This window comes from Penicillium subrubescens (genome assembly GCF_028828155.1).
Source record: "Penicillium subrubescens strain IBT 31985 chromosome Unknown utg000006l_segment0_segment0, whole genome shotgun sequence".
Classification (NCBI taxonomy): domain Eukaryota; kingdom Fungi; phylum Ascomycota; class Eurotiomycetes; order Eurotiales; family Aspergillaceae; genus Penicillium; species Penicillium subrubescens.
Genome location: NW_026643156.1, coordinates 3,112,872 through 3,139,891, shown reverse-complemented (window position 1 = coordinate 3,139,891; position 27,020 = coordinate 3,112,872). Strand labels below are relative to the sequence as shown.

General features: G+C 50.1%; 9 protein-coding genes across 9 annotated transcripts; 6 read left to right on the top strand and 3 right to left on the bottom strand.

The window, feature by feature from the left end:
- Nucleotides 1-470: 470 nt before the first annotated feature.
- On the top strand, nucleotides 471-1,852 carry N7473_009648 (uncharacterized protein; the record flags this gene model as incomplete). The annotated part of the gene is made up of 2 exons (XM_057155587.1): nucleotides 471-832; nucleotides 916-1,852. The coding sequence occupies 2 exons, from the start codon at nucleotides 471-473 to the stop codon at nucleotides 1,850-1,852; spliced, it is 1,299 nt and encodes a 432-aa protein (XP_057006717.1).
- A 489-nt stretch (nucleotides 1,853-2,341) lies between these two features.
- N7473_009647 (nucleic acid/nucleotide deaminase domain-containing protein) lies at nucleotides 2,342-5,274 on the top strand (the record flags this gene model as incomplete). Its single annotated transcript, XM_057155586.1, has 5 exons — nucleotides 2,342-2,623; nucleotides 2,677-2,779; nucleotides 2,837-3,767; nucleotides 3,834-3,888; nucleotides 4,102-5,274. 5 exons carry the CDS (start codon nucleotides 2,342-2,344, stop codon nucleotides 5,272-5,274), a joined length of 2,544 nt encoding a protein of 847 aa, XP_057006716.1.
- Nucleotides 5,275-5,998: 724 nt separating this feature from the next.
- N7473_009646 (uncharacterized protein) lies at nucleotides 5,999-6,496 on the bottom strand (the record flags this gene model as incomplete). Its single annotated transcript, XM_057155585.1, has 1 exon — nucleotides 5,999-6,496. One exon carries the CDS (start codon nucleotides 6,494-6,496, stop codon nucleotides 5,999-6,001), a length of 498 nt encoding a protein of 165 aa, XP_057006715.1.
- Nucleotides 6,497-8,064: 1,568 nt separating this feature from the next.
- On the top strand, nucleotides 8,065-9,048 carry N7473_009645 (palmitoyl-protein thioesterase family protein; the record flags this gene model as incomplete). Its single annotated transcript, XM_057155584.1, has 1 exon — nucleotides 8,065-9,048. One exon carries the CDS (start codon nucleotides 8,065-8,067, stop codon nucleotides 9,046-9,048), a length of 984 nt encoding a protein of 327 aa, XP_057006714.1.
- Nucleotides 9,049-9,796: 748 nt separating this feature from the next.
- On the bottom strand, nucleotides 9,797-13,405 carry N7473_009644 (uncharacterized protein; the record flags this gene model as incomplete). Its single annotated transcript, XM_057155583.1, has 2 exons — nucleotides 9,797-13,094; nucleotides 13,191-13,405. 2 exons carry the CDS (start codon nucleotides 13,403-13,405, stop codon nucleotides 9,797-9,799), a joined length of 3,513 nt encoding a protein of 1,170 aa, XP_057006713.1.
- A 1,070-nt stretch (nucleotides 13,406-14,475) lies between these two features.
- On the bottom strand, nucleotides 14,476-14,904 carry N7473_009643 (mediator of RNA polymerase II transcription subunit 31; the record flags this gene model as incomplete). Its single annotated transcript, XM_057155582.1, has 1 exon — nucleotides 14,476-14,904. The coding sequence occupies one exon, from the start codon at nucleotides 14,902-14,904 to the stop codon at nucleotides 14,476-14,478; it is 429 nt and encodes a 142-aa protein (XP_057006712.1).
- Nucleotides 14,905-18,136: 3,232 nt separating this feature from the next.
- On the top strand, nucleotides 18,137-19,891 carry N7473_009642 (putative tannase; the record flags this gene model as incomplete). The annotated part of the gene is made up of 1 exon (XM_057155581.1): nucleotides 18,137-19,891. The coding sequence occupies one exon, from the start codon at nucleotides 18,137-18,139 to the stop codon at nucleotides 19,889-19,891; it is 1,755 nt and encodes a 584-aa protein (XP_057006711.1).
- Nucleotides 19,892-22,112: 2,221 nt separating this feature from the next.
- On the top strand, nucleotides 22,113-23,943 carry N7473_009641 (Pal1 family protein; the record flags this gene model as incomplete). Its single annotated transcript, XM_057155580.1, has 4 exons — nucleotides 22,113-22,167; nucleotides 22,366-22,601; nucleotides 22,670-23,105; nucleotides 23,168-23,943. The coding sequence occupies 4 exons, from the start codon at nucleotides 22,113-22,115 to the stop codon at nucleotides 23,941-23,943; spliced, it is 1,503 nt and encodes a 500-aa protein (XP_057006710.1).
- Nucleotides 23,944-25,879: 1,936 nt separating this feature from the next.
- On the top strand, nucleotides 25,880-26,758 carry N7473_009640 (aldo/keto reductase; the record flags this gene model as incomplete). The annotated part of the gene is made up of 1 exon (XM_057155579.1): nucleotides 25,880-26,758. The coding sequence occupies one exon, from the start codon at nucleotides 25,880-25,882 to the stop codon at nucleotides 26,756-26,758; it is 879 nt and encodes a 292-aa protein (XP_057006709.1).
- Between the last annotated feature and the right edge of the window lie 262 nt (nucleotides 26,759-27,020).

Sequence of the window (27,020 nt, the reverse complement as noted above, 5' to 3'; positions counted from 1 at the left end):
GGTTAAAGATGGATCAAGTTTTTCGTTCAGCAATCCGAAGATCTCAGGTGAACTATGCTTTTGGTAGATTGGTTCATCATCCAAAGAAAAAGAGAAGACAAAAAAAGGCAAGGCAGTCCAGTCCAGTCGAATGGACCTGGGCTTGGGAGGTCCGCGCACACAACAAAGCACGCAAAATAGAAAATGGTTGGTAGCTTACCTGTGAGCTGCAACCTGTGGACCCGGGTGAGTTGGTCAGTTGCGATGAACCAGGATTGTTCAAATCCAAGAATAGGAGACAGCTGGAATTGCCTGCGAGATCGTGGGTTAGTAGTCACTGGACGGGTTGAGATCTTTGCATCACAATCTCCATGGCCATTCTAGGCGCTGAATGGTTGGATGAGAGAAGAGGAGGAAGGAAAATTGGAATTGCCGCAATTTTGTGCGACAGGTCACGTGATAGTATTTGCATGTTTTGCACTATTTACACCATGATCCTCAGGCCACCAGGCCAAGTCCAGTCTCCACTCGAGACACTCCACTACGGCGCCGGCTTCCCACGGCTCTATCATGAGCTCAAATCATACTACAACATACTTTATTTACTCCTCCAACCTCACGCTAAGATGAACTGGACGGGAGGGCAGTTGCGTCGACATTCTGCTCGCCAGGGCATCCTGTCCAAAACACAGAACCAGAAGTTTGGCAAATCCCGCCAGCAGGCCAGCAACGCGCCTCGGCAGCCCTCGACCTTTCGCGGGGTTCCAGACCCGAATGTCGGTGGTGATGATAGGTTTGATGGTGATACGACCTGCAGGGATGGGCAGATGACGGGAGGAGAGGCACAGAACCAGTCAGTTGTACTGTTAACTGTTCATCGCCGTTGGCCACGGCCTACACTCTACCCCCTCCCCCGCCAAACCCCTTCCTCTCGAGTCGTTGCACTGACCCTCAACTCTTCACGGGTTTCAGCCCGAGTCTGTCTCCATTGGCCGAGTCTTTTCCTGCTGACAGCACTGGTCGTTTGGATAACTTGAAGCGCCGCCTCCTCCAAGACCCCGACTGGGCCGCAGTCTCCGCAGCTCGCCCTCTGGAAATCGCATTCACCTCAGCTCACGAGGCGGAGCACTTTGGGAAGCGACGCAGGTTGACTGAAACAGACCGAAAGCGTTTGTCAGCGACTCATGGGAATCAAAAGATACTTGCAGTCCCCAAGTCCCGTTACTGGAAGGACAGAGACAATCCCCTGGACCAGATTCAAATCAAGATCACAGGCCAACCTCACAGCCAACACCCACGAAACAGCCAAGGCATACATACGCCTCCAGATAGATGTGCCAATCAAGGCTTCACACGCTCACAGAGCCCAGATCTACTCAGGTCCAGACTCTCAGCTAATGCACAGTACGGCGCCCACCTGAGGTCGGACCTCTCTACTTCAGAGATCCCTCCTTCTACTAAGTCACCCATCCAACGCACACGTCACATCACGGACGAGGACAAAGTACTTGGAGAGAGGCCGGACCAAGGTCGGCAGTTTTCATCATCACACCAGCCCCAGCGAGAGCCCGCTTGTAGTCCCACGGAAACACTATCTGCTTCTCCCACACTCATCGTTACTGACTCGTTATCTACCACCGGGACCCAAAGCTGGCTTCCGCACCCAACCCGACGCGTGCTCCCAAGTAGCCCCCTGCTCCCTCGTTCCAAGGATGTTGACCTGCCCACAAGAGCACCTTATGTGCCCTCCCATGACCAGAACTCCTCTGGTCCATTTACTCGTTGCGCGGAGGACACCTCCCCCGCGGCGCCCGTGAAGATATTTGGGCAGCTTGTTCAAATGCGTAGCATTGATGATGCAGAACGCCTGTGAGCAGAGATAGACCATTTGCCATATAGGTGCTCACTTCCAAGAGAACATCTTTCTCTGCCCCCCAAGTTGCTAAAGCCCGTCACCACATTGAGCTATACTCGTATATATATTACCAAAAATCAACGAACAGTTCCATCTACTTTCACAGTAACCTTAGATCCTACATTTGATATATATTTTCTCCGTCTCTCTACGGGAATTTGAGACAGCCTCCAGTGACGGGCCTACTTGCGGCACTACCACCTAATTTTTGTCAGACCAATAAGAAGAAAATAAATTGAACCAATTTCTGAGGGCGCATGTACAGAGCGACTCGGAAGGTGATAGAAGACTTATGAGACTCCAACTCACTTCTGGCCCCTTCCAATTGACGCCTGCTCCTTGCCTTCCAATTCTTAGATAACAGTGAGGACAACTGCATCTGCTTTCCTATACCATTCCTCATTTTGCCCAGTTCAACCCGGAGGTCTTCCTTTTCAATATCACAAAATGAATCGTATTACGACAATTCCAGTGCCAGCTACTATACAGCGAACTGGTAGCCCAATCTGGCGATTTTTTAAGGAGCAGGAATCTGAAATAGTCAACTTGGCTGCTCAATGCCAGTTGAAGCAACAACAACGAGAACCCCTAGACGTCGTTCTGCCAGATGATGAAGCGGAATGCGACTCAGATGACGATGACGATCTATCGACTGTCTTTCCCGCCCAGCTTACGACAGATGGCACGAAACAAATCAAAACGGAGTTTCTCGATCGGCTTGCTGAAATAGTATGTCGGGAAAAGCATGCCTCCTACGTAACATGTACCTCCATAATAGAGAGGAGGACCAAGTTATGATCGTTATTGCTCGGAATGCGAAGTGGGTGGAGGAGGACAAGGTATTTTTGAATAAACTTGTCGACTTAATGGAGATGATTTCCAGAGGTAGGCCATGGCGAACCTTTGCTAGTTCAAGGTCATTTCTCCTAACTGTATTCAAAGGGCCATCTCAGCAAGACCATGTTCATGTCGTTCGCGAGCTTCTTGCCAATTACTATCATGCCAGACTCCAGCATCATGCTGAGAAGCTCAAGAAACTGGTGAAACATGTTGATCCCCACATCAAGGCTGTTCTTTTGTGGTGTTGTGGAAAATTCTTGTCTAAAACCGTATCACCCCTCGAGTTTGTCGAATTTATGGGAAGCCTCTCCCAACACAAGGAGTATGCACCGCAGCCCAATTGGGTCAACGACAAGCTCGGCCCCAAGCAAATCCAGCGAATAAATCTTGAAATGGCATTTATCTGCAGACCTGAGATCGCCGCCAACACTTTTTTCGCTGTCGCCAGAGATGTACCCAGCTTTCAAAAAATTCATATCCAACTATTAATTGGCTACAAACCAAGAAAAATTCCGCAAAAGCTTACAACTACTGTTAAGTCATCGACGACGAACAAAGAGAAGAATTTGCGAGCGCAGCCAGCCGAACCTAGATGGGTTCATGCAGAGATAAGAATGATTACCTACTTGCTTAACCGTGAGAACAACAATCAGCTGTTCACATATCTTGGGATTAGCAAGAAAATGTGCTTTCTTTGCGGTCATGTCGTACGGAAGCTCGGTATGTTTTATACTCGGGCTAATCATGGCAAAATGTACTCACTATGGACCTTACCGCCGGTTCTTGTGATCAAAGACGCTTACATACAGAGATGGGAACCTGTTGTCAACCATCTCCTACAAGTTCTTCGCACCGAGGTCAGCCGGCAAGACCTACCGCATATGGATGCCGCGAGGGAGTCAACTATGACTACTCCGATAGTCAAGGTTGCTAAAGTTGACGATCCCTTCGCTAGTTCAAGTCAAGATCTTCGACAGCGAGAGAGAGAATCTAAATGGTTCTCAATGTCTAGTCGGCGACCAGAGGCCCCAGTGTATGTAAATTTATCTCATTCTTCACAGCTTGCAGAATCAAACAGTTGAGACCATCTTACTTATAGGACCGAGAGTAATGAGTATAGGTCGCCTCCGCCATCAGATGCAGAAAGCGATGAGGTATCCACTGAATAAACTCTTGAAAGTCATGATGAGCCAGCAATAACTCGGACGGTATGTGCTTATTGTAAGAAATATCCTCGAGGCCCGATGTCGCGCTGCAAATGTCATTCAGTCAGTTATTGTGACAATGACTGTCGCAACTTGCATTGGGAACACCACGAGTTCCATTGTTCAGGACGTCCCATGGACGAAGCACATTATCTCGTACAGGCTTGTCAATCAGGTGATCAACTACCGGCTGAGGAAAACGTACTCAAAGCTTTTGGGTTCTTCCATTTTGGATCCGGACGTGAGCGGTTTCAATTGTTCCAGACGTACCGCAAGTTGATACTCCATGGGGTCACAGTAGAAGAAATACGAGAGGCATGGCAGAAAAACATGCTGAAAGAATTTATTGTCTCCCGGTGTGCACAGCTTCCCCCGTCTCTTCTGGGTAGCGAAAGGGTCTGGGTTGGCCATACGGAGGGGTTTGCACGGGACTCAGAACAGGGGTTGGGAAGCATACCTAAATCGATGAAAATGCACCTCAGCGCGGAAGACAGGCGACTGGCGCCATCGGAGCTTGAGCCCGAAGCGAAACGTTCGGCCTTTTTTTTCTATGTTCAGATACTCAACCAATACATGCCGGGAGCCGACGAGGATAATTGGGTTTCTCTCGGATTTTGCACAGCCCGCAACCAGGATGAAATCCAATGGCTATCTCATCTCTACGCACTGCTCATCGAGAGGTGTCAATTCGAGGAGTTCTGGAAAGCTATGGATGAATCTACGATAGTAGAGCTCTTCAAAAAATACAAGCTCGATCCTGGCATCGCGAACTTGCACAATTTCGAGACCCTCATGCGGGATATTGGAAAGTGGCGCCAGAGTGTGTGGGAGTTGAAGAAATTCACACAGACGACAGAGGTCTGGCCCACTAGATCCGTTGAGGTGGACTACGGCTTTAAGAACTGTCAGAACGCTCGAGAACGCCTCGGCCTTCGCCACGCCTATGCAGATTATTTTGCTCGTGGTGAAGATGAGATGAATCTACACCAAGCTTGCATCGACGGTTGGCTGGCCCAGTTCCTAACGGCAAAACTCGGGCCCCTTCAGATCCCGGATGAGGTTTTTGCGAATGACTACCCGGGAAAGCGGTGCAGTTATAACGGCATGACCGTTAAATCTACGATCGTATGTCCTGAGTCAATGTATCACATCGTGCTAGAGAGGCAGAAGGCAGAAGGTGATAGAGAACTTATTATAACTGTTCCGGATGAGGAAGATGAGATTATTAAGGAGTATATACGGACTCAGGCTGCGCGTACAACAGGAAGGATGCGTGTGGAAACCCAGACTACATCGCATGGGGTAGAGATAGCCTCTATGAGTGTTGATTGGTAGAGGATGATAGTGAGAATCTTATCAAAGTGATTTCAGTGGTGGATAATTTCCATTTGAACTCTTGATCCAGTGTCCTCCAGAAAATGATGCACTCTTATGTTGCTCCAGTAAATTCATCTCGCTCCTCGCTCCTCGCTCGTCTAGTTGGTCGACCTAACTTGTCTTTTAACTTGTGTGAGAATTTGAAATTTGATTATTTCATTATTCCCATACTGTACTATCCACCTCAATAAGTAACTGTTCCCCTTCCTTTGCCAGAATGTAGCGGGGCTCGCGGGGGCAAATGAGAGAAGGCTGTAAGTGTTCCTCCACTTTCTGTCCTTATCGCACCCATCAGCAGCGTCCCATACACACAAGGCCGGTCGGCAAGAAGACCTTTAGAACTCTCATTCTATTTCTTCCTTAGTCATGGTGCTAGAACAATTCTTTCCGCCACTCTAACCTCAAATAAGTCTTGCGGCTGTTGGGTGAGAGTAGATTGTCCAACCTCTGGTTTAAAGTTGAGTCCCATCCACTTGATTTTGTCCAGACGCAGAATCTCAAAACAGCAGTCGACTAAGAACTTATAAATGCGCGCCTGAACCTCCATTGTCATGAGGCCATCATGCAGATTCAAGGCTCGCCTCGTTAGAATCCGCCAATTTGCAGACTCGGCAGTCTTTTTTTTTTTTTCGAAAAGTTCGCCGTAACTTTCCATAGTCTCTCTTCCCATAAGCATCATTCCTCAATCTGACAAATATGGCACTTTGATAATGTTGGCCCCGACCCCTATCTGCCATGACTCTTTGTCCAGCCAGTAGAATGCCGAAGGACCGACGCTGGCTCGGCTTTTCAGGAAGACTAGGAAAGAGTCCTTGTAACTGAAATCTTCCACGATGATAGGTGGCCATTTGCAACTCTGTTCCGTCGGTGCTCTCCAGTTCAGCATGTCTTTGAAAGCCATATTATGATTCCGGTTCATCTCAGACCACTCTTTTTCAAATACATTGGTGCGCAGGTTTACACTGTTTTTCTTCCATGCCGAGATGAAAAGCGTCTCATGTCTCTGCATGGGCATCTTCAACAGGTTGTAGTTATTGAAGATCTGCTTTGACAACGGGACGCGTTGTTGCTTGGCTTCTTCAACACTCGGAAACGACGCGGGTCGGATTCCAATATATGGTGGCCTTTTGACGAGAGGGGTGAAATCACCATTCGTCACTAGATCCATGAACAGGACCATCGCTTGTTTCAATTCTATAGGTGTAGGAATGCATGGGGATTCTCCATCCACGGAAAATCTGGCGACTATCGGAAGCATGGCTACGTCCCGCCATGACCACATCCTCTCTAACAGCGGGCGATGTTCGACCTTCAGAGAGGCCAAGATATATGCCAAGATAGGTAGCCATGTTCTTAACAGTCCAAGAGGGAACTCGGAGAAATTGTCTGCAATTGCGGGGTCCAGATATCCGCCTTTTGAGCCTTTTCAGGGGACATCGTATTCACAGCAAGCTTCCGTAGAGGAAGTATGTCTTTATTTCAGTTCCACTCGTTCAACGTCTTGAAGCTGCCTTTCTCGATCCACTTGCCCGGTTTCTCCGGAATTTCCTCGGTCTCACTCATTTTGTTGGGTTTGCAGGGGGCTTTATGAGCTTCGAGGGTATATTATAAGGAGATGAGACAACGGGATCTCGCAGAGAGAGCCAAGATGAGAGACTAAGGGTCAAATGTGCCCTGGGCGCATGAAATTAGAAACTTTCAACAGGCTGACACGATCAAGAATGGATCTTCGTTCAATGAAAAAAATTCGAGGCAGGGTCTCCGTCGAGGAGGGTTGGTTAATAATTTCAGCTTCGTATGATTCAAAGATTTTCAAGAATCCTTTATTGAGAAAAGTCCATAATGAGTCCACTTTTTCTTTGTATCGGTCACGTAGTAGGAGATATTTCCAAGTCTTAGAAGGCCCTCCTCACACAGTTCTGGTGGCGGAAAAGGGGGGGGGGAGGTACTCGTTCCCCAAGTCCAAGTGCCAACATTGAATTGACCAAGTCTCCATAAAGAACAAAAATTTGAGGTCGACCATAAAGTGTAATTCTCCTGAACAAAGACCAGCGTAAACGGGATGCCTCGAGTGTCATACATGAGAGTCGGGCGTGGCTGCTGTTCATTGTGCCAACTGGCTGGGTTTGCAACTCGAGATCGGATGAGCGGATCCCCTCACTCAGCCTTGTCTTTGTACACATTTCCCAGGGTGATTTGAGCTTTGTTAAAAGTATAGCAGTAGCAGTAAAACTGGTCGGGTTATCTTGTTTTTGTATGGCTTCCAAGTACAGCCTGGGGCATTCTTTGTTTGGGCCATTTGAGAACTCGACTGCCTCAGCCACCTAGATGAAAGACCCTCGAGAATTTGGACTGAAAGGGATCTTTGGCTATGGTGCAATCTGTGGATCCCCACGCTTTCTGTGTTTTGGCTTGTCTGAGCAACTGAGCTTGAGTGTCAAAGAAATCTGCCGTTGACCTTCCATTTCCTCGACTTCCCAAGTTCGGAATAGTGCTATCGCCTTCACGTAGGGTCGGGTAGCGCGCCACGTCGAGTAACATCATTGGTATTCACAAATCTCAAGAAAAATACAGTGATGAAGGTACAAGATTGAGACAGTAAAATCATGGTACGGATATAGTTTGGATGACTCCAAAATCCGATGACGTGACATCACGTGCTGATAAACATTCCCCGGATCTCATCGATTCCAACGACAAGTGCCCGACCTCCTCCAACCACAATTAACCCTGAGCTCAAGCACCGTCATGAGGCAATTCGTCAAAATATGGGCGTCACTCGCCGCACTAACTCTCTCGGCTGCTGTCCATAGCCCATCAACCGTCGAAGATGACGACAACACAACACAGCTCCCACTAATCATCTGGCACGGACTAGGCGACGACTTTGAGCGCGACGGCATGAAAGAAGTAGCCACACTAGCCGAATCAGTCAATCCAGGAACATACGTGCACATCATCCGACTTGCAGACACAGGGAGTGGCGATCGCCAAGCTACCTTCTTCGGCAACGTGACCGAGCAAATCGAAATCGTATGCGAACAACTAGCCGCCGACCCAATCCTCAGCTCTGCCCCCGCCGTAAACGCCCTCGGATTCTCGCAAGGCGGACAATTCCTGCGTGGCTATATCCAGCGCTGCAATAACCCACCCGTCCGCAACCTGGTCACATTCGGCAGCCAGCACAACGGGATCTCCGAGTTCCAATCCTGCTCGCTGGGCGACTGGCTATGTAAGGGCGCAGAAGCGCTGCTACGATCCGGTCGCTGGACGGACTTTGCGCAGTCGCACGTCGTACCAGCCCAGTACTTCCGCGATCCAACCGAGCTAGACGCGTATCTTGAGAAGAGCAATTTTCTGGCTGACATCAACAACGAACGCGAGTTGAAGAATGTCAAGTATAAGAAAAACCTGCAATCGCTAAACATGTTCGCCATGTTCATGTTCGACGAGGATACCGTTGCCGTTCCCAAGGAGAGCGCGCTTTTCGCCGAAGTCAATGCTACGGATGGTACTGTGACGCCATTGCAGGAGCGACCGATTTACAAGGAAGATTGGCTGGGTCTGAAGAAGTTGGATGATCAGGGTAAATTGCATTTCAAGTCTGCGCCTGGTCAACATATGCAGTTGACGGAGGAGTTGTTGAAGAAAACATTCAAGGAGTATTTCGGTCCTATCCAGGATGAGGAGTCTACTTCGCTTCCGAGACTTGTTGCGCAGCCGGGCTTCTGAGAGTCATTTTCTCGGTTGATGTTTATGGTATCTTTAGTGGTTTCGTACGATATTCTATTGCTTTTATTCTTTTTGAGCGAGTGCTTTCCACGTCAAAGCGCTAATGTGACAACAGCATTGCTTACTTACTTTCTGTTTCCCCTTTTGAAGGCCGCCTTTCTGTCATGTTATAACAATGTATTTATGTCCCGAGTCGAATCCATAGCCATGAACACGTTTGGCTACAAGGTGATCGTATTCTTTCAGTGCCAGAGAAACTTCATATCGACTACAACAAGTACCATGTGCAGACATCGAACTCTAGCGCCGTCTATTTTGCTTTGACCAACATAAGAGCTAGCTAGATACAGCACCCGGACACTAAACGTAAAGCAAGCGGGTAGCCAAATGATACAAGAAAAGCATATGCAACAGAGATGAATGGAAGAGAACAGAAGATCGAAGATCGAGTAGTGCAGCGAAGGCTGGCAGGCAAGGAGAATGTCGACAAGAAGTGAAAAGCAGATATACCAGGCCCCGAATAGACTTTGACCAGTCAGAGCGAGAACCGCAGGCGTGAGGTGCACAAAAAAAGAAACCAGAAGAAAGGTCCACAGAACATGAGGGCGGTTGAAAGGAATTATTAACATGTACAAAGCAGGCAAAAAAAAAAAAAAGAAACGGATGAAGGCGAGGCAACCGGGCAAACTCTTTACTTCCCGGAACCAACTGTACAAGGGTGGGCAAGGTAATGAATGGAAAAGGTAAATTAGTATGGAGGTCGTCCCAGACCACCACCGCTGACTTGACGCCTGCTCGAATATCCATCAGCAAGAGAGTTCTTTGATGTCGGCACCGCAGTGGATGGGCGGTCTCCATTGGTGACGACATTATCCTCGGGGGAGAGGAAACCATCGAGGAGTTTCCTCAGTTGATCCCGTTGAGCAGTGTCAAGGGGAGTGTCAGAGTCATTCTCGGCATTGTAGAACCCATCTGAGAATCCGTAGGCGAGGTTGTTGCTCGAACGACTCTTATTTCGATTCAGAGCCTTCCCATTTCGAAGGTTCTGAGATGAGTCCGACTTCACGCTGCTCTTCAGCGCCTGTCGGGAGTTATCCGGCGCCGTGGCTGGGCGATCAATCGAGATCAATGACCGCTGCGAGTCGTTGGGGAAGCCACCAGGAATGGACAATCCAGCGGGAATTGGAGGGACTGGAGGAATTTCGTAGGAGGGTTCCCGACTCAGCGTTGAATCCTGACCTTGATCCGTTGAAAGAGCGACAGCCGATGCATTTGCGCGGGGTGTCTCAGCTCCGCCGTCTTCGTGTGTCTGTTGAGCTTCATCTTGCATGGTCGACAAGGCATCCTGTTCCATCTCCGAGACAGAGTAGACGCCGCTGGCCATGCTCTCGCTTCCAGAAGAAATGACGCTGATATTCGAGGCATCAACTTGGCCACGTAGAGGACTGCGTCGTCGAAGGTTAGATTCGGTATTGACCGAGAGCACACGGCGCAACTCAGTGACACGGACGGGAGATCCTCTGCCTGAACTTGGCTCTGGAGTATACGAGATATCTGGAACACTCATAGGGCGGTTTTTGTCCATGGCTGAACCAACGGGTGAGCCGTTTGTCATGCCATTGAAGTGGCTGTTGCGAGTCATGGTGCCGCCACGAGAGCCACTAATAGAGGCGGTTCTGATGCTTTCTTTCTCGATTGCAGCCAAACACGACTCACGAGACCAAGAGGACAGCATTAGCTCCTTGACGGGAGACGGGAGGCCATTCTCTTCCTGCGATGGTTGTTTTGCCGGGATATGGTTCAGAACGGGGAAGTTGAATCCACGAGCCGATGAAGTGGGCGGGCTCTGTGGCGGGGATGAAATTATTTGGCGATACGCCTCATCGATACCACTGACCAAGCCGTCGAGATTTCGGAAGGGTGTGAGTGTAATTGATTGAGTTGAGTCTTCGTCCAGAACCTTCTCGTCCATGGCAATGCCATCGAGACCAGTTGGTGGCAACTTTATCTTGGCAAACCACTGCCCCTTGCTCTGCCGCTTTTCAATCTCATTGCGGACCTCCACTCCAGCATGGGTGGCTTCAAGGTTGAATTTTTCTGCAAGAGCCAAAAGATAGCCATGTACCAGGCTTCCAATATTGACCTGAGCCGCAAAGGAACCCAAGTCGACCGAAGTGAACAAGTCGTCTTGCAACTTCAATACCATGGGGAGTCCAAATTGGGCGGCATTCACGCCGAGATTTTCAACGAGGCTAGCCAGAAGAAGGTGCAGCACAAGCACCTCGGATCCCACAGCAGGCCTATCCATGGCAGCATCATAGATATCCAGATGCAGTAAGCGAAGGAACTTGGTCTGCGCAGCTACGGCGGCCTTCTCTCTTTGGTTCCCAGGAGCCGAGGTACTCCGTCGACCGGACGTCTTGTCCAAAGCTTCAGAGTCGCGTTTGGATGCTGGCTTGACGTATTTGGGGGTATCCGACTGGACCTTGAGATCTTGCTTATTCGTTTCAAGTTGCAGCCAGGACAAAAAAGCGTCAGCATAAGCGTGACGAACATCCTGATCAGAGTCCCGCAGAAGACCCTGTGTGCCTTCCCAAACGTGAATGCCAACCTGATTCCTCGACTCCGAGCCCTTGATGGACGCTGGTGCCCTGAGATTGGCTACAACGAGGATGGCTTTGACGGCTTTGAGGGCAGTCAACTTGGCAGCGGCATGGGAAAAGGTCTCGCCTTGGGCTTTCTCTCCATTAGTCTGTTCGATTTCAGAGTTTTGGGGGGCCATCGAGACTGCTCGAGTTTCATGAACAGTAGCCAATGAAGATTGTGCGGCACTCTCGTGGTTCGGGGTAGGCTTGAAACGACGAAGAATAGCCCGCATCATGTCTGCGACTTGATCTCCATAATAATTGTGGGTGGCCAAGTTGCCAATGCACTGCTCCAGAAGGGAGAGAAGAGCGCGCCTCCGGGGCGAGATGAACACAGCGCTATGGGCATTTGAATCCGCATTCTTATCGGCATCACCGTCGGTAGGCGATAGAAGGTCCGAAATATACCGCATGAGTCCGAGCAGGATATCCATCACGCTGAGGCCAATCATGTTGACTGGCGATTTCAACAGCCAATCCACAACAGAGAGAATAGTGAATGAGGACTCCAGCGCATCTTCCTTGGGGTGGGTGTCGTGCAAGATGTCCATGGCTGTCATCAAAATCACGAACCGAACCTGAACTGGACACCAAGTTGCGATGAGCTCAATCAGCGAAGTTGCCCAGTTTCCATCTTGCTGGCTCATTCCGCTAAACTCATCAAGAGTTGCGGTGCGCGGGAACCGCTTGTTGGCAATGAACCGCAAGATAACCGTCGCTGCGATGCGAATCTGGCCACGATTACTTCCGGAGACGATGATCTGCTCCAGACAACGGAGAGCTAGAAGTCGCGCATCCATCTCCGCCTGTCGGTCCGCATCAGCTGTCGACTGTGCGGCCAATGCAGGGTCGCCGTCCGCCGTGTCAACCGTGTGCACCGTTGCGACACTCAGCCGGCGAAGCCGGGCTGCATCACGTTCACCATCGTCGGTCTCCCGAATCTTTGCCTTCAATGGAACGAGGACATCCTCATTCGAGGAATACAGGTTCTCGAGAATGACCGGGAGGATGATATTCAGAGAGGTCCCTCCATCTGCGGCCAAACTCTCCGAACTGACAACACCCTTGATCGCGCGGAGACCGGCATTTCTCCATCGAATAGCGACTGGAGGGCTGAGCTTAGCTGATGAGTATGACTGGGAGGATGGGTCGGCGAAGCTGGCGTAAGTTCGAATAACTTCACGGTATTTGTTGGCAAGGGCTTGGTCTGCGGCGATGATCGCGATATCCTGGTGGCGGCAGAATGTTTCAAAGGTCGCGATAGAATCCTCCACCATAGAGATGTCGTTGGATCGCAACACAGTATCGATGACGGATAGGACGTAGCGTGCATAAATAGGCAACTCGCGAGGAACTTTCTCGATCAGCGCGGTCAAAATGTGAAGCGCAACCTGGACGTTTCTATGACGAGACGGACTATGTTAGCCTTGTTCCATTGCCCCTCTCGATCTCCGACGTCCTTTCGTATCTGTGTCGTTCATTCCTCGCTTGACTTACCCCAACCGGCGCCTCCAGACATCCTTGGCCACCCTCTTTTCCAGAAAAGCGCCGACCTTGGTCAGCTTGCTGCGACGCGTGCTCGCATAGTATAGCAGATATGAGAGTTCACTCGGGTTCGGTATAACCTCCGCCACACCCTTTTGATATTTGGGGAAGCATTTTAGCGTCAAAACCTGATGCCGCGGGCGACACGATTGGCGTACGGACTCCATGAAGAACAGATTTGAGCACCCCCGGAGGAAGGTCCGCAAAGGAGCGCGGGGGGAGGTTGAACAACGGAGGTCGGAGTGATATCAACAGGAAGCGAGTGTATCTTTCAGGCCGATGAAAGAGCCATGGGGGAGGAGAGGGCTGGCAATGGCGTAGGTTTCGGGGGCCAGCGTTGCCAGCGTTGGACGGGAACGGGGCAGGCTGATGAGGTAGTTGGCGGCCGATCACCAGGGGGTGGGGCTCATCCCAAGTACCTGAAAGGATGTCGACGGTATACAATGGAAACAACACCGCTCAAGAACAACAAGAAATTTCCGAATGAATTCTCAGAAAGATTTAAAAAGGAACAAAGAAAGAAACGATTTTTCGTGTGCGGAGGGCGAAAAAAGAACAAAGAAGGTTGGGGAGGGGAGCTCGGAGCACTCGGACGCAGACGGTGACGGCGCGCGTTTAACAACGTTTCTTTTTTTTTCTTTACTTTTTACTACATTTTACCCTACATGGGAGAAACTCTCCGCTGGGACTGGAAAATAAGACGGGGGAACTAGAGTGTCATTGGTCTTTAGTTTGGGTCAATTGCCTCGGGGGCCGGCCACATGGTAGACGCATGCGGCGGGATCGCATTCCAGTTGTCCTCCATCACGATGGTATCTCTCTGTTGTACCTTGTGTGTTTTTTCCCAACAAGACGCTTGGTCCTTCGTAACCCCGCAAATGCCGTCGCAGGGGCGAACCAGTGCATGGATATGTCGAGTCTAATCTGTGTGGGATCCGGGGGGGTTCCCTGGGCTTGAGCCAGGTCTGGTTCCTGTCCTGTTGCGGTTCGATCGACAAGAATTCCCCCCGGCCGATCGGCCTGATACCTCGGTCACACATGAAGTCATGCCTCCGCCGCCATGGACCCTATGACCCTGTTCAAGAGGAATTACCGAATTGAATGGCGGCATTTCGCTGGTTGTTCGGTATCGAGTGGTGTAGATCCCTGCAGTAAAGCCTTTCTGCCCTGTCGAATGGAGTGGCGGGAGGGTGAAGATGCGCTCGGGAAAGGTAAACCCCTCCCACGCAACCACTCATCACGTATGGGTTCCATTCGTTTCTTCTTGCTTGTCCTCGGCGTCGACACCGTTGGGCTGGTTTTCGCCAGGCAAGTTACCGGCCAGGCTCTCGATGACGTGAGGCAGGATGATGTCGCGACGGAATCGGTCTTCCTGGAGCAATCGCAGGGCGCGCAAAGTCGGGCCGGGGTGAGTGAGGAACTGCGCGTATTCTGGGGTCTTCCAGTAGGAGTAGAGGTAGGCTAGATAGGCTGCGAAGGCTTGGGCATCCGGGGCAGAGGTAGAGTCGTCCTCATCATCGGCTTGAGCGGCACCCAAGAGGTTTGGGTAGGTGACGGCCAGGTAGGACAGATAGTATGGATTGGCAAGGGAGGAGACGAACTCCAGCTCAAGGGTAAAGCGAAGGTTCGAAGGATTTGCGGGAGGGGGTTGCGACGCAGGTTCCATGGTGAGAGTTGACGGAGAGCTTGGAGAGTAAAGAAGAGAGAGATCGCAAAAAGAAAGATGAAGCTGTTGGGGGAAGCTCTGGAACCTACAAGTTTTAACCTGAGGCGCCAACGGTGGAAACCTTACGCCAAGCCCTGTAATCCCCTGCTCCACGCCTTTTTCGAGAGATGATTTACGCCGATCACTCTAAATAATAGATGTAGAATTGAGATTCAAGGGGCTTCCACTCAGACTTTCTCATCTCAGTTAGTGTTTTATTCAAAATCATTCCTTTTGCTGAAGGTTTGGAGGTATTTAGAATGACTTGCAGTACGGAGTAGTTAGACAGAGAATATCTGTGCCCTCCATGATATTGCGGCCCACCCACCGCTTCCGCTTATGGGTGCGCCCTAAATCCCCGTCACCCCTAAATCCCCGTCACATTTTTACCATGCGTCTAAAAAAACCATCAAATTAGATAACTAGCCTAAATAAAAAAGATCTCCTCGCTCCAGGGCTACTCTAGCCGATTCGGTAGACCTATCAATATCCTCCTGGGGCCTCTTTGGCATATCCAAACCAGTAGCCTGCTTATACTGCTTCGCAAGCTTCCTCTCCTCCGCAGCAGCCTCTTTCTCCTTTCTAGTCTTGATTGACCGATTCGCATCGCGAACGCTTAGTATACCAGTTTGGCTAAGCGGTTTAACCTGGCGCTTGGTAATTGGGCGCCTCAAGGGCTCCTGAGCGGCCCTAATTCGCGAAACAGTCGCTTCCGCCATCATAAGCCGCTCGTAGATTATCCTGTGGTGATTGTGAAGCATTGCAATATCTCGCTGAACCTTCGGGTCAAAGGTAGCCACCTTCTTTGATATCTTCTTCTGATTCTTCTCTAGCGCTTCAATTGACTTCGGAGGGGTATTCTCCACGCTTGATGATAGTAAATTTGTAGGCTCCGGTGATGGAGTTCGGGGTTCTCCATGAGCGCGAAGATCAGGTGCGTGAAGAGGAGTAAATTCTAGCTGGCTAGCTAGTTTATCCACTATATTTTGGCCGTTGACTAGCCAAATACCACGATCTTTGAAGGATTGCCGAATAATTCGTTGGTTAAATGCCTTCGCTCGTACAGGCCCAATTACCCGTAGAAAATCCGGTTTACCACATGGCTGACCACCCCAGAAAGATAGCTCATTATTCATAAGCCGAAATTGCTGCTTATAGCTCAAAAATGGCTTACCATCAAGTGGCTGACAGAGATGTGTTGAATGAGGTATAAAGCCGAATGGTATAATATCAGCTAACTCGCATATCTCAAGGAATTCGAGGGTAAGATATACTCCGTGGCCATCAAAGAGTAGGAAGCGCTTTTCACCCTTTTTTAGACGGTCGGGTGTAGCAGTAGCTGAAATAAAATAATATAGCCATTCAGAAGCAATTTCATCAGAAATCCAGCCATTCGGTGAGGTAGCAGTAAGTGTGTTTAGAGGTAAATCCTCACTATTATGGAACCAGCTCTCCATAAAGACCCCGCCGCTTTTAAAGATAAATAGCGGATCCATTTGCCAGCCGTCAGCAGCAATACATTCGAGTGCAGTGATAGTTTCGCCTCGCTCAGCTTCAGCAAGGTCAGGGCAGTGCAATCTACCATTAATAACCTTACGAGACTAGCCCTGGCCAGGTTGGAAACCACACTCATCGAAGTTATAGACTAGCCTTGCAGGGATATCCTTTAGCAGGGTTGCAAGCTGATCATACCAGAAAGAGAGAGCCCCTGCATCTTCGGCTTGAATGCGCTTTGATTCCTTTAGATTCTGCTTCACTGGAGCGAGGGATAGGTGCTTTGGAAGGCGTGATATAAAGTAGTATGCCCAATTCTTGCCAACCGGCTGCCGACCCGCATCAGCGCGCGTAAGGGCCTGATTTGCCCACGCTTCTATAAGCTTTGCAGTAGGCGGTAGGTTCCAATCGCACATTTTGACTATCCAAGCAGTCAAAGCCTTCTCCTGATGTGATGTAAGCGCATTCTTGCGCGATTCAGTGGTAGAAAAGGGCGATCGGGCCTTCTTGACGCGATCGGCAAGGGTAGTTCGAGACACGCTAAATTCACGCGCAGTTTTAGCGATATTCGGCTTTTTTTGGTGTAGAACGGCTTTACAGGCCTTCTGCAGGCGATCCTCGTCAAAATTGGAGTATTTAGGCATATTGGGTGGTTGGGAAAGGGAGTTGAAATCGAATGGTAAAAATGTGACGGGGATTTAGGGGTGACGGGGATTTAGGGCGCACCCATAAGCGGAAGCGGTGGGTGGGCCGCAATATCATGGAGGGCACAGATACCCGCTTACGTGAACTATATATTCCGGCGAATAGTTATCGCTAGGTTGGCTTGCATCTCTTCCGACTTCCGAGTAATTCATTAGAAGTACTCTCTCCGCTGATAGGATACGGATACAGATACTGCATAAATATTCTTAAATTACCTATAGCAGTTGTACTGTATATTGTTATCTGCCTTGTGGCTCAGAGCGATGTGGTTGTTCGTACCATCTATACTCAGAATAGCCTGGATGTCGAGGCCCAGCCAAACCCGATCCCGACCCCCGGATGAAGGGGTAACACAATAATACAACAGACAAGCATTAGTGGCCACAAAGCTTGACTGAGGACGGCAATAATTCCCTCTCTTGACTGGGATTGATCCTGACGATCTCCGCGTTGTCTCGCAAAGAGGTGAAGCTAACGGAAAAGCCCTTAACAGCGCCAATCAAACTAGCCCGCGCCAGACTACATTGACATCTTCACCCCACGATATTTCCAGAGAACCACACCAGCCACGACCCTTATTTCATCTCGGAGTAACTGATCTGGTAGTTTCCCCCGCAATTGTTGAGCTCAGCCATGTCAACCCCGGACTTCGGACGCAATCAACCAGTACTTTGCTTGAGAGACCTCGGACCTCCCCACTCAAAAGTCGAGGACAGCCCCCCACAAATTTTTGTGGATATCCGCTTGTCCGTTGGGATAGACAGCTCCTCGGTCTCTTCGCCTAATCCCCGGGGAAATCTGGGAGTATTCTGGGGTCTCCGCACGCTCGGCCCAAACGATGGGGTCATATACGCGGCTTTGATTTCATCCACGCGGGGAATCAACCTGGATGCGAGGAGCTAGGAGCTCCTATGAATATAAATACTCTTGAAGTTCAGCACAATTTCTCTAGCAGACTGTGAGAAAGCAACCTTCTTCAGCTCATTCTCTTGCAATGCGGACTCCATTGACCTCTCGGGCTTTGGCCTTGGCAGCGATTGCTTCTACTGCCTCCGCAGCGACTGCTTCTCTCAAGGACGTTTGCACGGTCGAGTATGCCAAGTCAAAGCTTCCTGCCTCTGATTTCATCCAGGGCATCACCCTTGATCCTTCGTCCGTCACTACGAACATCGTGTACAATGCCTCTACCAGTGCCACCGGTACCTTCTTCCCTGCTGCGACCTTTTCGTACTGCAATTTCACTCTGGCGTACTCCCATGATGGCCGTGAGGGAGACCAGGTCCTGGTTCAATACTGGCTACCCGATCCCGCCAAGTTCGAGAACCGGTACCTCTCGACCGGCGGCGGAGGCTACGCCATCAATTCTGGCTCCCAGTCTCTTCCCGGTGGAGTCATGTACGGTGCTGTAGCTGGCGCTACCGATGGCGGCTTTGGAAGCTTCTCGACCAATGCGGATGCGGCAATGCTGCTGGCCAATGGTACTCTGGACTACGAAACACTGTACATGTTCGGGTACAAGGCCCATTGGGAACTTAGCAAGATTGGAAAGCAGTTCACCCGAAACTTCTTCAGCATGGGCGAGAATACCAAGCTTTACTCGTACTATCAGGGTTGCTCCGAAGGTGGTCGTGAGGGATGGAGTCAGATCCAGCGCTTTGGCGATGAATGGGATGGCGCGGCGATTGGTGCTCCTGCTTTTCGCTGGTCCTTCCAACAGACCCAGCATCTGTACTCGAATGTTGTCACTCAGACTCTAGGGTACTACCCGCCTCCCTGCGAGATGGAGAAGATCATTAATGAGACCATCTCTGCCTGTGACTCCCTCGACGGTCTGAAGGATGGCGTGGTCTCCCGCTCTGATCTCTGCCAACTGCACTTTGATCTGTCCACTGTCGTTGGAAAGCCATACTACTGCGCTGCCGCTGCCGCAAGCTCCGGCTACGGTGGCTCATCAGCAGCGACTCCCGTCCAAAACGGCACCGTCTCCAAGGAGGCCGTCGAGGTCGCCAAGGAAGTCATCCGTGGCCTGCGTGACTCGCAAGGTCGTCAAGTCTACCTCTCCTACCAGACTGCTGCGACTTTCGCAGATGTGACCACGCAATACAACACCACCGCTAAGAAATGGGAACTCGAGGTCGACGGCCTCGGAGCCGAATTCATCGCCCTCTTGCTCGATAAGAACGGCACTGACCTCTCCAACCTCAACGGCGTGACATACGACACTCTCAAGGAATGGATGATCAGCGGCATGCAAGAATACGCCTCCACCCTACAAACCAACTGGCCCGACCTAACCCCCTTCCACAAAGCCGGCGGAAAGGTCATCCACTTCCACGGCGAAGCAGACAACAGTATTCCCACCGCATCATCAGTCCGATACTGGGAGTCCGTCCGAAGTATCATGTACCCCAGTCTCTCCTACAAGGACGGGGCCAACGCCCTCAAGGACTGGTACCAGTTGTACCTGGTGCCCGGTGCAGCTCACTGCGCGACTAACTCGCTCATGCCGAACGGACCGTTCCCGCAGACCAACCTGCAGGTTCTGATCAATTGGGTTGAGAAGGATGTTAAGCCCGTGACGCTGAATGCGACTGTGTTGCAGGGAGAGTATGTGGGTGAGAACCGCCAGATTTGTGCTTGGCCTTTGCGTCCTATTTGGAAGAATGGGAAGATGTCGTGCGAGTATGATCAGACTTCGATTGATACTTGGCATTATGATTTTGATGGTGTGCCATTGCCTGTTTATTAGTTGGGCAACACAGCGGGAATCACTTCTTGAGAGCATGGACTTGAGAGGAGATGTTCAAAGTGATTTGAATCAAAGTATTGGACATGTGGATTAGGGTAAACGTTTGTATCTAATCAAATCTAATATCAAATGTGGGAACCACTGTCTAGTGTCATCGCACGGGTAGTTCGGCACACAGTAACAAGATTGAAGGAGAACAGAGCGAGAACAAAATTGGTACCAGTAAATGATCTACTCAGGAAAGTTGCGGTTCTTTGAAATCTGTCCAATGTTTCACGTGTGCCTGAACCTTTTTGGTCCAGAGTAAGATAGGAAATAAGAAAGCGATGATGTTCAAGCAAGGCAGGCATATCACAGACAAGACTCAAGACTATCGCGATTGCTAATGAGCATCTCGATAATACATGCATCTGCATACTGTCCTATACGTTGCGAAAGCATCCGAGTGGTTCCCGACATAACGGATCATCTGGGAAGCGCAGTGGGTCTGTTCTAAACATTGCCATGCGTTCCACGGAAAGCGAAGGAAATGTGTGAGAACAAAACACTTGGCCAAATACTGTCCGGCCAGAATCAAATCAATAGACTGGATAGAATGTGTGAAATGTGTCGTTTGTCAATCAATAATCCAAAGTCAAAGTTTAAATCTGGCCAGATAGGTCATGATTGATCACCCTAGAAACCTGGAACTTAGGAATCAGGCATCAGCAATGTTCGACATCACATTTAGCACTGGCCGCGTGAGAAACATTGTACGGAGTACTGTAGCCCAGCATTGGGAATTGGGATCAGTGACGTTCCCTTCCGTCGTCATCAAGGATCCTCTGCCAAGGGAGAGGAAGAGAGTGACGATGAATGACGCCCGGAGTCAAGGCGTGGATGAACGATAGGATGATCACCATGACAGGGTCTGGATCTAGGCACAACATCAATGTATAAGTCCATAGTCATAGTCATACCGAAGTACAGTAACTATCAGTATGTACAGACCTCGACTGGATTATCGAGATCGCATCCCGCGGCCGGGATCAGCGGACAAGCACGCCCACTCGCGTGTATGTCTTACCCACATTCCGACCGAGGCAAATTACATCAACTTCGAAGAACAGGAATGCTAACGTCATTCCAAACGGGCTGGGAGATAAGGGAAAAGGAATCTGGTTCCAATCGGGCGGTTATTCAGTTGTGCCATTTATCCATCGTTTGATGGATCAGTCTGGATGACGATAGAGGAGAGATGTGTCTTTGCTCGAGGACACGGACAGTTCCCGTCAAGGTGTGGCTCCCTTCCCCCTTAAAAACGACCGAGTGACAGGCAGCCTAAGGGGAAAGTCCCAGAAAAGCCAACTGAACTAAGTCAACTTAGTTAAGTCCACCTTTTGGTCAGTGGTGGGAGTGGAGCCCTGTCGATCGCGAGGGTTAAGCCGCCAGTCAAGTTGACCCGCTAGAAGTTGCCCCTGGATTGTACTTGGACCCTAAAACGAGTCAAGAAAGTTAGGGGTAACAAAGAGTAAACTGTAGTTAGAACGTTAGTAGTCTGGGGGAGATTCTGCAGCAGTTGATAAGAGACAAAGTACTGTAGTAGTATTATTAGTAGTAAACTTGCCACGAACAGTAACTAGTTGGATTAGTCAAAGGGAGACTAAAGTGAACAACAGTTGGGGACTGTCTTGAATGAAAGAAGGAGAAGAGTATAATAAGGGAAATAGGAGCAAGTAACAATAGCCAAGGACCAAATCTAATTGACTGTAGCACAGAGGGATAAGAAGACGAGGGATACTGTGGTCATTATTAACGAGGGATTCTCTCTCTGTGGTTGTACTCTTCTACTACTCCGTCTTTCCCCCCCGTTGATCCCGTGTCGGTCCCCATTTTCTTACCCATTTGGATCCATTTGACCATTTGACCATGACCATTTGATCCATTTCCCTTTTGCCGCCCCTCGTCTCCTCTCCGCTCCTCTTCTCCCTTTCCCCTCGTCAAAGCTTCTTTTTCTTCTTTTCTTCTTTCTCCCTCCTCCTCATCTCTCATCCAACCATCTCAGCTTCTCTCACTTCTTCCCCCGTTTCACCTTCTGCGGCCGTACACCCACTCTCTACCCATCCACATCGCTTCCCGCTGCGCAGTCGTGCGACATTGCGACGCCTTGTCAAAAGGCTTCCGACACCCTATTGACGCACCCCTCTCCACTCAACCTCCGTTTCATCTCTTGACCACCACGATGAATGCCCCTCCAGCGCTCGGGTACCCGCCCGGTGTGTCGCTGGCGCCGCGAGGTGCGTAATGCTTGTTGGCCATGGCCAACTTTTGCCTCTTCTTCCCCCCTGATCGCCAGTCCATGCTTCCTCCGCCCGTTATCTTTTTTTCTACCTGAGACCTTTTAAAAGATGCCGCTGGGCCCCCGTTGATCAATCCACATTGATCTGAGATAACATCTTCGAACCAACTGACTGACGCGATCGCCTACAAAATAGACCAGGTGTCACCCACGGCGGCTAACTTTGGCTCTAATAACCCCTTTCGCAACCGTGCCTTGTCCCCCTCGGCCGGCTCAACCAGCTCTCGCCCAGAACGCCCACGCTCTACGAACCCATTCTTGGACGACGCGGAAGCGCTGTCACCGCAGTCGGCCCCTGGTATGTCAACGGGACCCTCGATGTTTTCTCCGATCGAGAAACAAGACATGACCAGCAACACCCGAGATCTATTTGTATGTAGAACATGAGCCAGGATATTCCCAGTCGCAGGAACTGTGAGCGCAGAACTGACCGGTCGCAGGAGAACCTCTCAATCAAACCCACACCCCCTGCCCCTTCTTCTCAAATGAACGGTACCCGTCCACCCCCTGAGGGGACTCCTCGAGGCCCCTCCAGCCGTCCACGACCCCCGAGAGAGCGCCCCAACCGACGGCCCGCGGAGGCTCGTTCAAAGGACCCCTTTGATATCTTTGCCGATCCCCCAAGTCAGTCCAGAGGCCCGACGTCGAGTTCTCGCGACCCTACCTCCTCCCGCCGGCCTCGCCGCAACTCGGAATCTTCCGTGATGGATAGGGCTTCCAAGCTATTTGACGATGATGACGAGAAACGCCGACGGGAACGGCGTCATCGCGAGCGAGAGGCTCGTCATCGTGATGGCAAACCTCGGTCGTCGCGCAAGGATCGCCGGTTGGATATTATTGACAAGCTGGATGTCACAAGTATCTACGGAACTGGAAGTGAGTGCATTCTGGGCTCATTCGTATCATCCTCTGCCTGATATGCTAACAGTCTCTTCTAGTGTTCCACCACGATGGTCCATTCGATGCATGCAATCCTCACCGTAACCGAAAGGGCGCGCGCACAGCACCCATGCAGGCATTCCCCAAGGGATCCAGCAACATGGCCTTGGGCGGCGCAGGCCCCAACAACTCCAACATTGACCTCAACCTATTCCACGGCAGAATGGAAGAAGCCCACAATGATTTCTCTCACACGACAATTCAACGCAGCGGTACCGAAACCGTTGCCTTTGACCCGAGCGCGCGCATCGACCCGGTCCATGGCCAGGAGAGTATGGGACTTGGAACGAGCACCTTCTTGGATGGCGCACCTGCCAGTCGCTCTGCAATTGCACGTCGCCAAAGTGAGAACAACGACGCAGAGTCCGGTGGTCTCCAGCGCAAGAAGAGCCTAGCGCAGCGATTGCGCGGGAAGAGCGGGACTGGCCGTCCGATGCTTTCCTCACCGACCCATCACAACTTCCCATCTCCCAACCAAGCCCCCATGGGCTCAAGTCACTCAGCCTCTTCGCGGGGTGGCGAGAGGAATCCCTTCTTCCAGGATTATGATGAGGAGTACGACAAAAAGGCCGCGCGCATCCAAGAGGCGCGACTGGAGGGCGGAGGCGGCCGGACGCGATCATCCAGTAGCCCGAAACAATCGACAAACCTGGAGCGCAAGTCGACCAATGATCGTGGTTACGATGAGTCGAAGTTGAATGCCGGTGGTGGCGGATTTTTGAACCGAATGAAGAGCTTGCGCAAGCCGCGGCCCGAGCGTCGGACCAGCGACTAAATTAAGCATGTGTTTGGAAGTAGGGGAGGGGAGGGGGTGGGGGGAATGAAACAAGCATTATAACCTTATCTACCTCAATTGGCCTGGTAGAAAGGGAAAACAAGCATTGGAAGAATGTGCGTGTGTGTGTGTGTGTGTGTGTGTGTGTGTGTGTGTGTGTGGAGACGGGGTTATCAACTTTGCATCTATGGCGCAGGCACCAAAGACGAGAAAGGAGGAGCAACGTCCATTGATAGACCCTGTTCCTTGATGATTTTTGTTATTTCTATGTGTAATACCCAACATTGTTCGCCCGCCAGCAATTTTGGCGCCGGAAAATGGCGTTAACATGAATTGGAGTCGGTTGCTTGATTGATGATTTTTTTCACTGTCTTTTTGTGCCTCGTTCGTCATTTCTTTCCATCTTTGCTTCTTCGTCTGTGTTTCTTTCTCTTTTGCGAGACACGCATGATACAAGGACGCGATGTCTCTTAGGTTGCCTGCCACGTTAGTGTTTGCATTCGAGCGTCTTGGTTTGTTGTAATTTATGAATTGCGTCTGCTTTGATTGGAAATTTGATTGTTCTATTTATATAGATCGAGTCTTTATCGAGTTCTTTCTCTAAGTTGCATCAGGGATATATGTTCCCATACTTCATTCGAGTTCTATGACTATACTACGGAGTGTATAGATTAATCTACAAGCTGACGGCTTTCAATTTTTAGCAAGTATGAACACCTACAGCTCAAAGATTTGCCATTCTCCTCGCCAAATTGAAAACTAGACCACTCGCTCCGTCAATTAAATTCAACCACTCGACTTGAGCCGCTGTCTATTCTTGGGACGTATAGTTCCCCGAGACGCCGTGCCATCTCCACCCCCAAACAGATCATCAGAAAGCCCATCCTAGTCGAACGCCGGGAATCCCTCTATTGAGGAACTCAATAGCGACAGCATGATAGCACCCCTGGCGATGGCGTGAATTCTGCATCAAGCGATTTGGAGACATTGCTGGATTAAGGTTCCTTGGTGGCGATAACGAGAGTCATAATTCTTAAATTTGATCGAATGAGTATGTATCATACTCCGACTGAGACAACTTTTTTGGCAGGCGTTCTGATAGAATGGAGATAATATCCTACCAAATAAAGTGGGTAAATTTGGATGTCTTCTATGTAAGAGTATGACGAGCTTCTTTCTACCATTAGTAGATATGACCCTCTAATGGCTTACTATGTCCCATTATAAAAATACACTCGTGTTGAATGGACGGTTGGGAGAGCTGGAGGTAAGTACAAAGCAAGCGGCCTTATTTCGCACTTTTTTTTGACTGGCAGATTTGCAAGTGGTAAGACCAGGGAAGAATCAATTAACTACCGATGGGATTAGCTAACATTGATGCTTTATCGCTAAATATAATGACATAAGCATAAGGCGTGAGCAAAAATCCCAAAGCCTATCTCCGCACGCGCATCCGCTAGGTCAATCGCTGGTTGGCAATTCAAAGATGTTCCAGATGACTGGTGGATTCTTATTCTTTGGGAAAGTTGGTTATTATTCAGCATCTCCAAATTAGGTAGTTATAGATTCTTGAAGCCACTGGCAAGGTTATCACCGGTGAAGACCAATCAAATTCGGACTTGAGGGCCTATCCCCGAATTAAAATGGCTAGGGCCGGATTGCACCCAAAGTTCGCGCTGAATCTTGACCAATCAGCTGCCTTTTGTCATCAACTCGCATGGTGGACCTAATGACAGCTTATTCAATCTCCGAGGGTCCTAGGTCCTGCAAGTATAAGTATAAGTGAAGGCATACTTGTCATCTCTAACTCGGATTCCTATTATCCAACCTTAGACTGTACTCTTTTTCTTTCCCTCATTCAAACACTTCCATCAAAACGAAGTATGTTCAACTCGGAAGCAGCGGTCTTCGCATCGCCCATATTGGTGTCGGCTGCATGAGTTTCGGAAATCCTGATGGCCGATTCAAGTGGTCCATCCCAGAAGAAGAAGCACTACCAGTGCTGAACCATTGCTACGAATCCGGCCTCAACTTCGACACCGCAAACGCCTATTCCAATGGCCTTTCCGAAGAAATGCTCGGCAAAGCGATCAAGAAATACAGATGGCGCCGGGACAACATCGTCGTCGCAACCAAAGTGTGGGCCCCCGTCGGCGGCGGCCTTGAACAACCATTGGCAATGACAGATGATGAAAAAGACGATGCCGGCTACGTGAACCAATACGGATTAAGTCGAAAGCATATCTTCGATCGCGTCGATGCCAGTCTCCAAAGACTCGACCTGCCCTACATCGACTTGCTACAGATCCACCGCTTCGACCCCCGAACTCCACCCAAGGAAACAATGGAGACACTCCATGATATCGTCAAGTCCGGCAAAGTGCGCTACATCGGTGCTTCGTCGATGTGGGCCCATCAACTGCTTGAGTACCAGTACACAGTTCGCCTCCACAGCTGGACGGAGTCCATCTCGATGCAGATGCAGAATCTGCACAACGCCATCTACCGAGAAGAAGAGCGGGAAATGTATCCCTCCTGTGCCAATTTCGGCATGGGCGGGATACCATGGAGTCCCATCGCAATGGGCTACCTGGCTCGACCCTGGTGGGAATTCTCAAAGACTGCACGGGGAGAGGGCCAGGGCGCTGGGTTCCTCGGTCAACCTGCGACAGAGACGGATAAGAAGATCAATGAGCAAGTTGAGAAGATTGCGAAGGAGCGTGGTGTGTCGATGGTGACTGTGGCTATTGCTTGGTCTCTTTCTAAGCTGTTTATTACGGCGCCGATTTTGGGAATGAGTAAGAAGGAGGGATGATGAGGCTGTTGAGGCTATTTTTCTTGAGCTTAGTCCTGAGGAAGTGAAGAGCATTGATGACCTTTATGAGCTCAAGAAGGTAGTTGGTCTTCAATAGGTATTTGTATCTGAGTGTGTCAATTGAGTTATTGATCACAAGGTTACTTTATGTATTCAAATTTCAACCCACGAGACAGATTCTTTTTTCAACTTGCTGCCCACTTTTTACATGAAAGGTGTAGCTGGTTCGAGTTAAATAGTTATCACGATTTACTTCATAAGC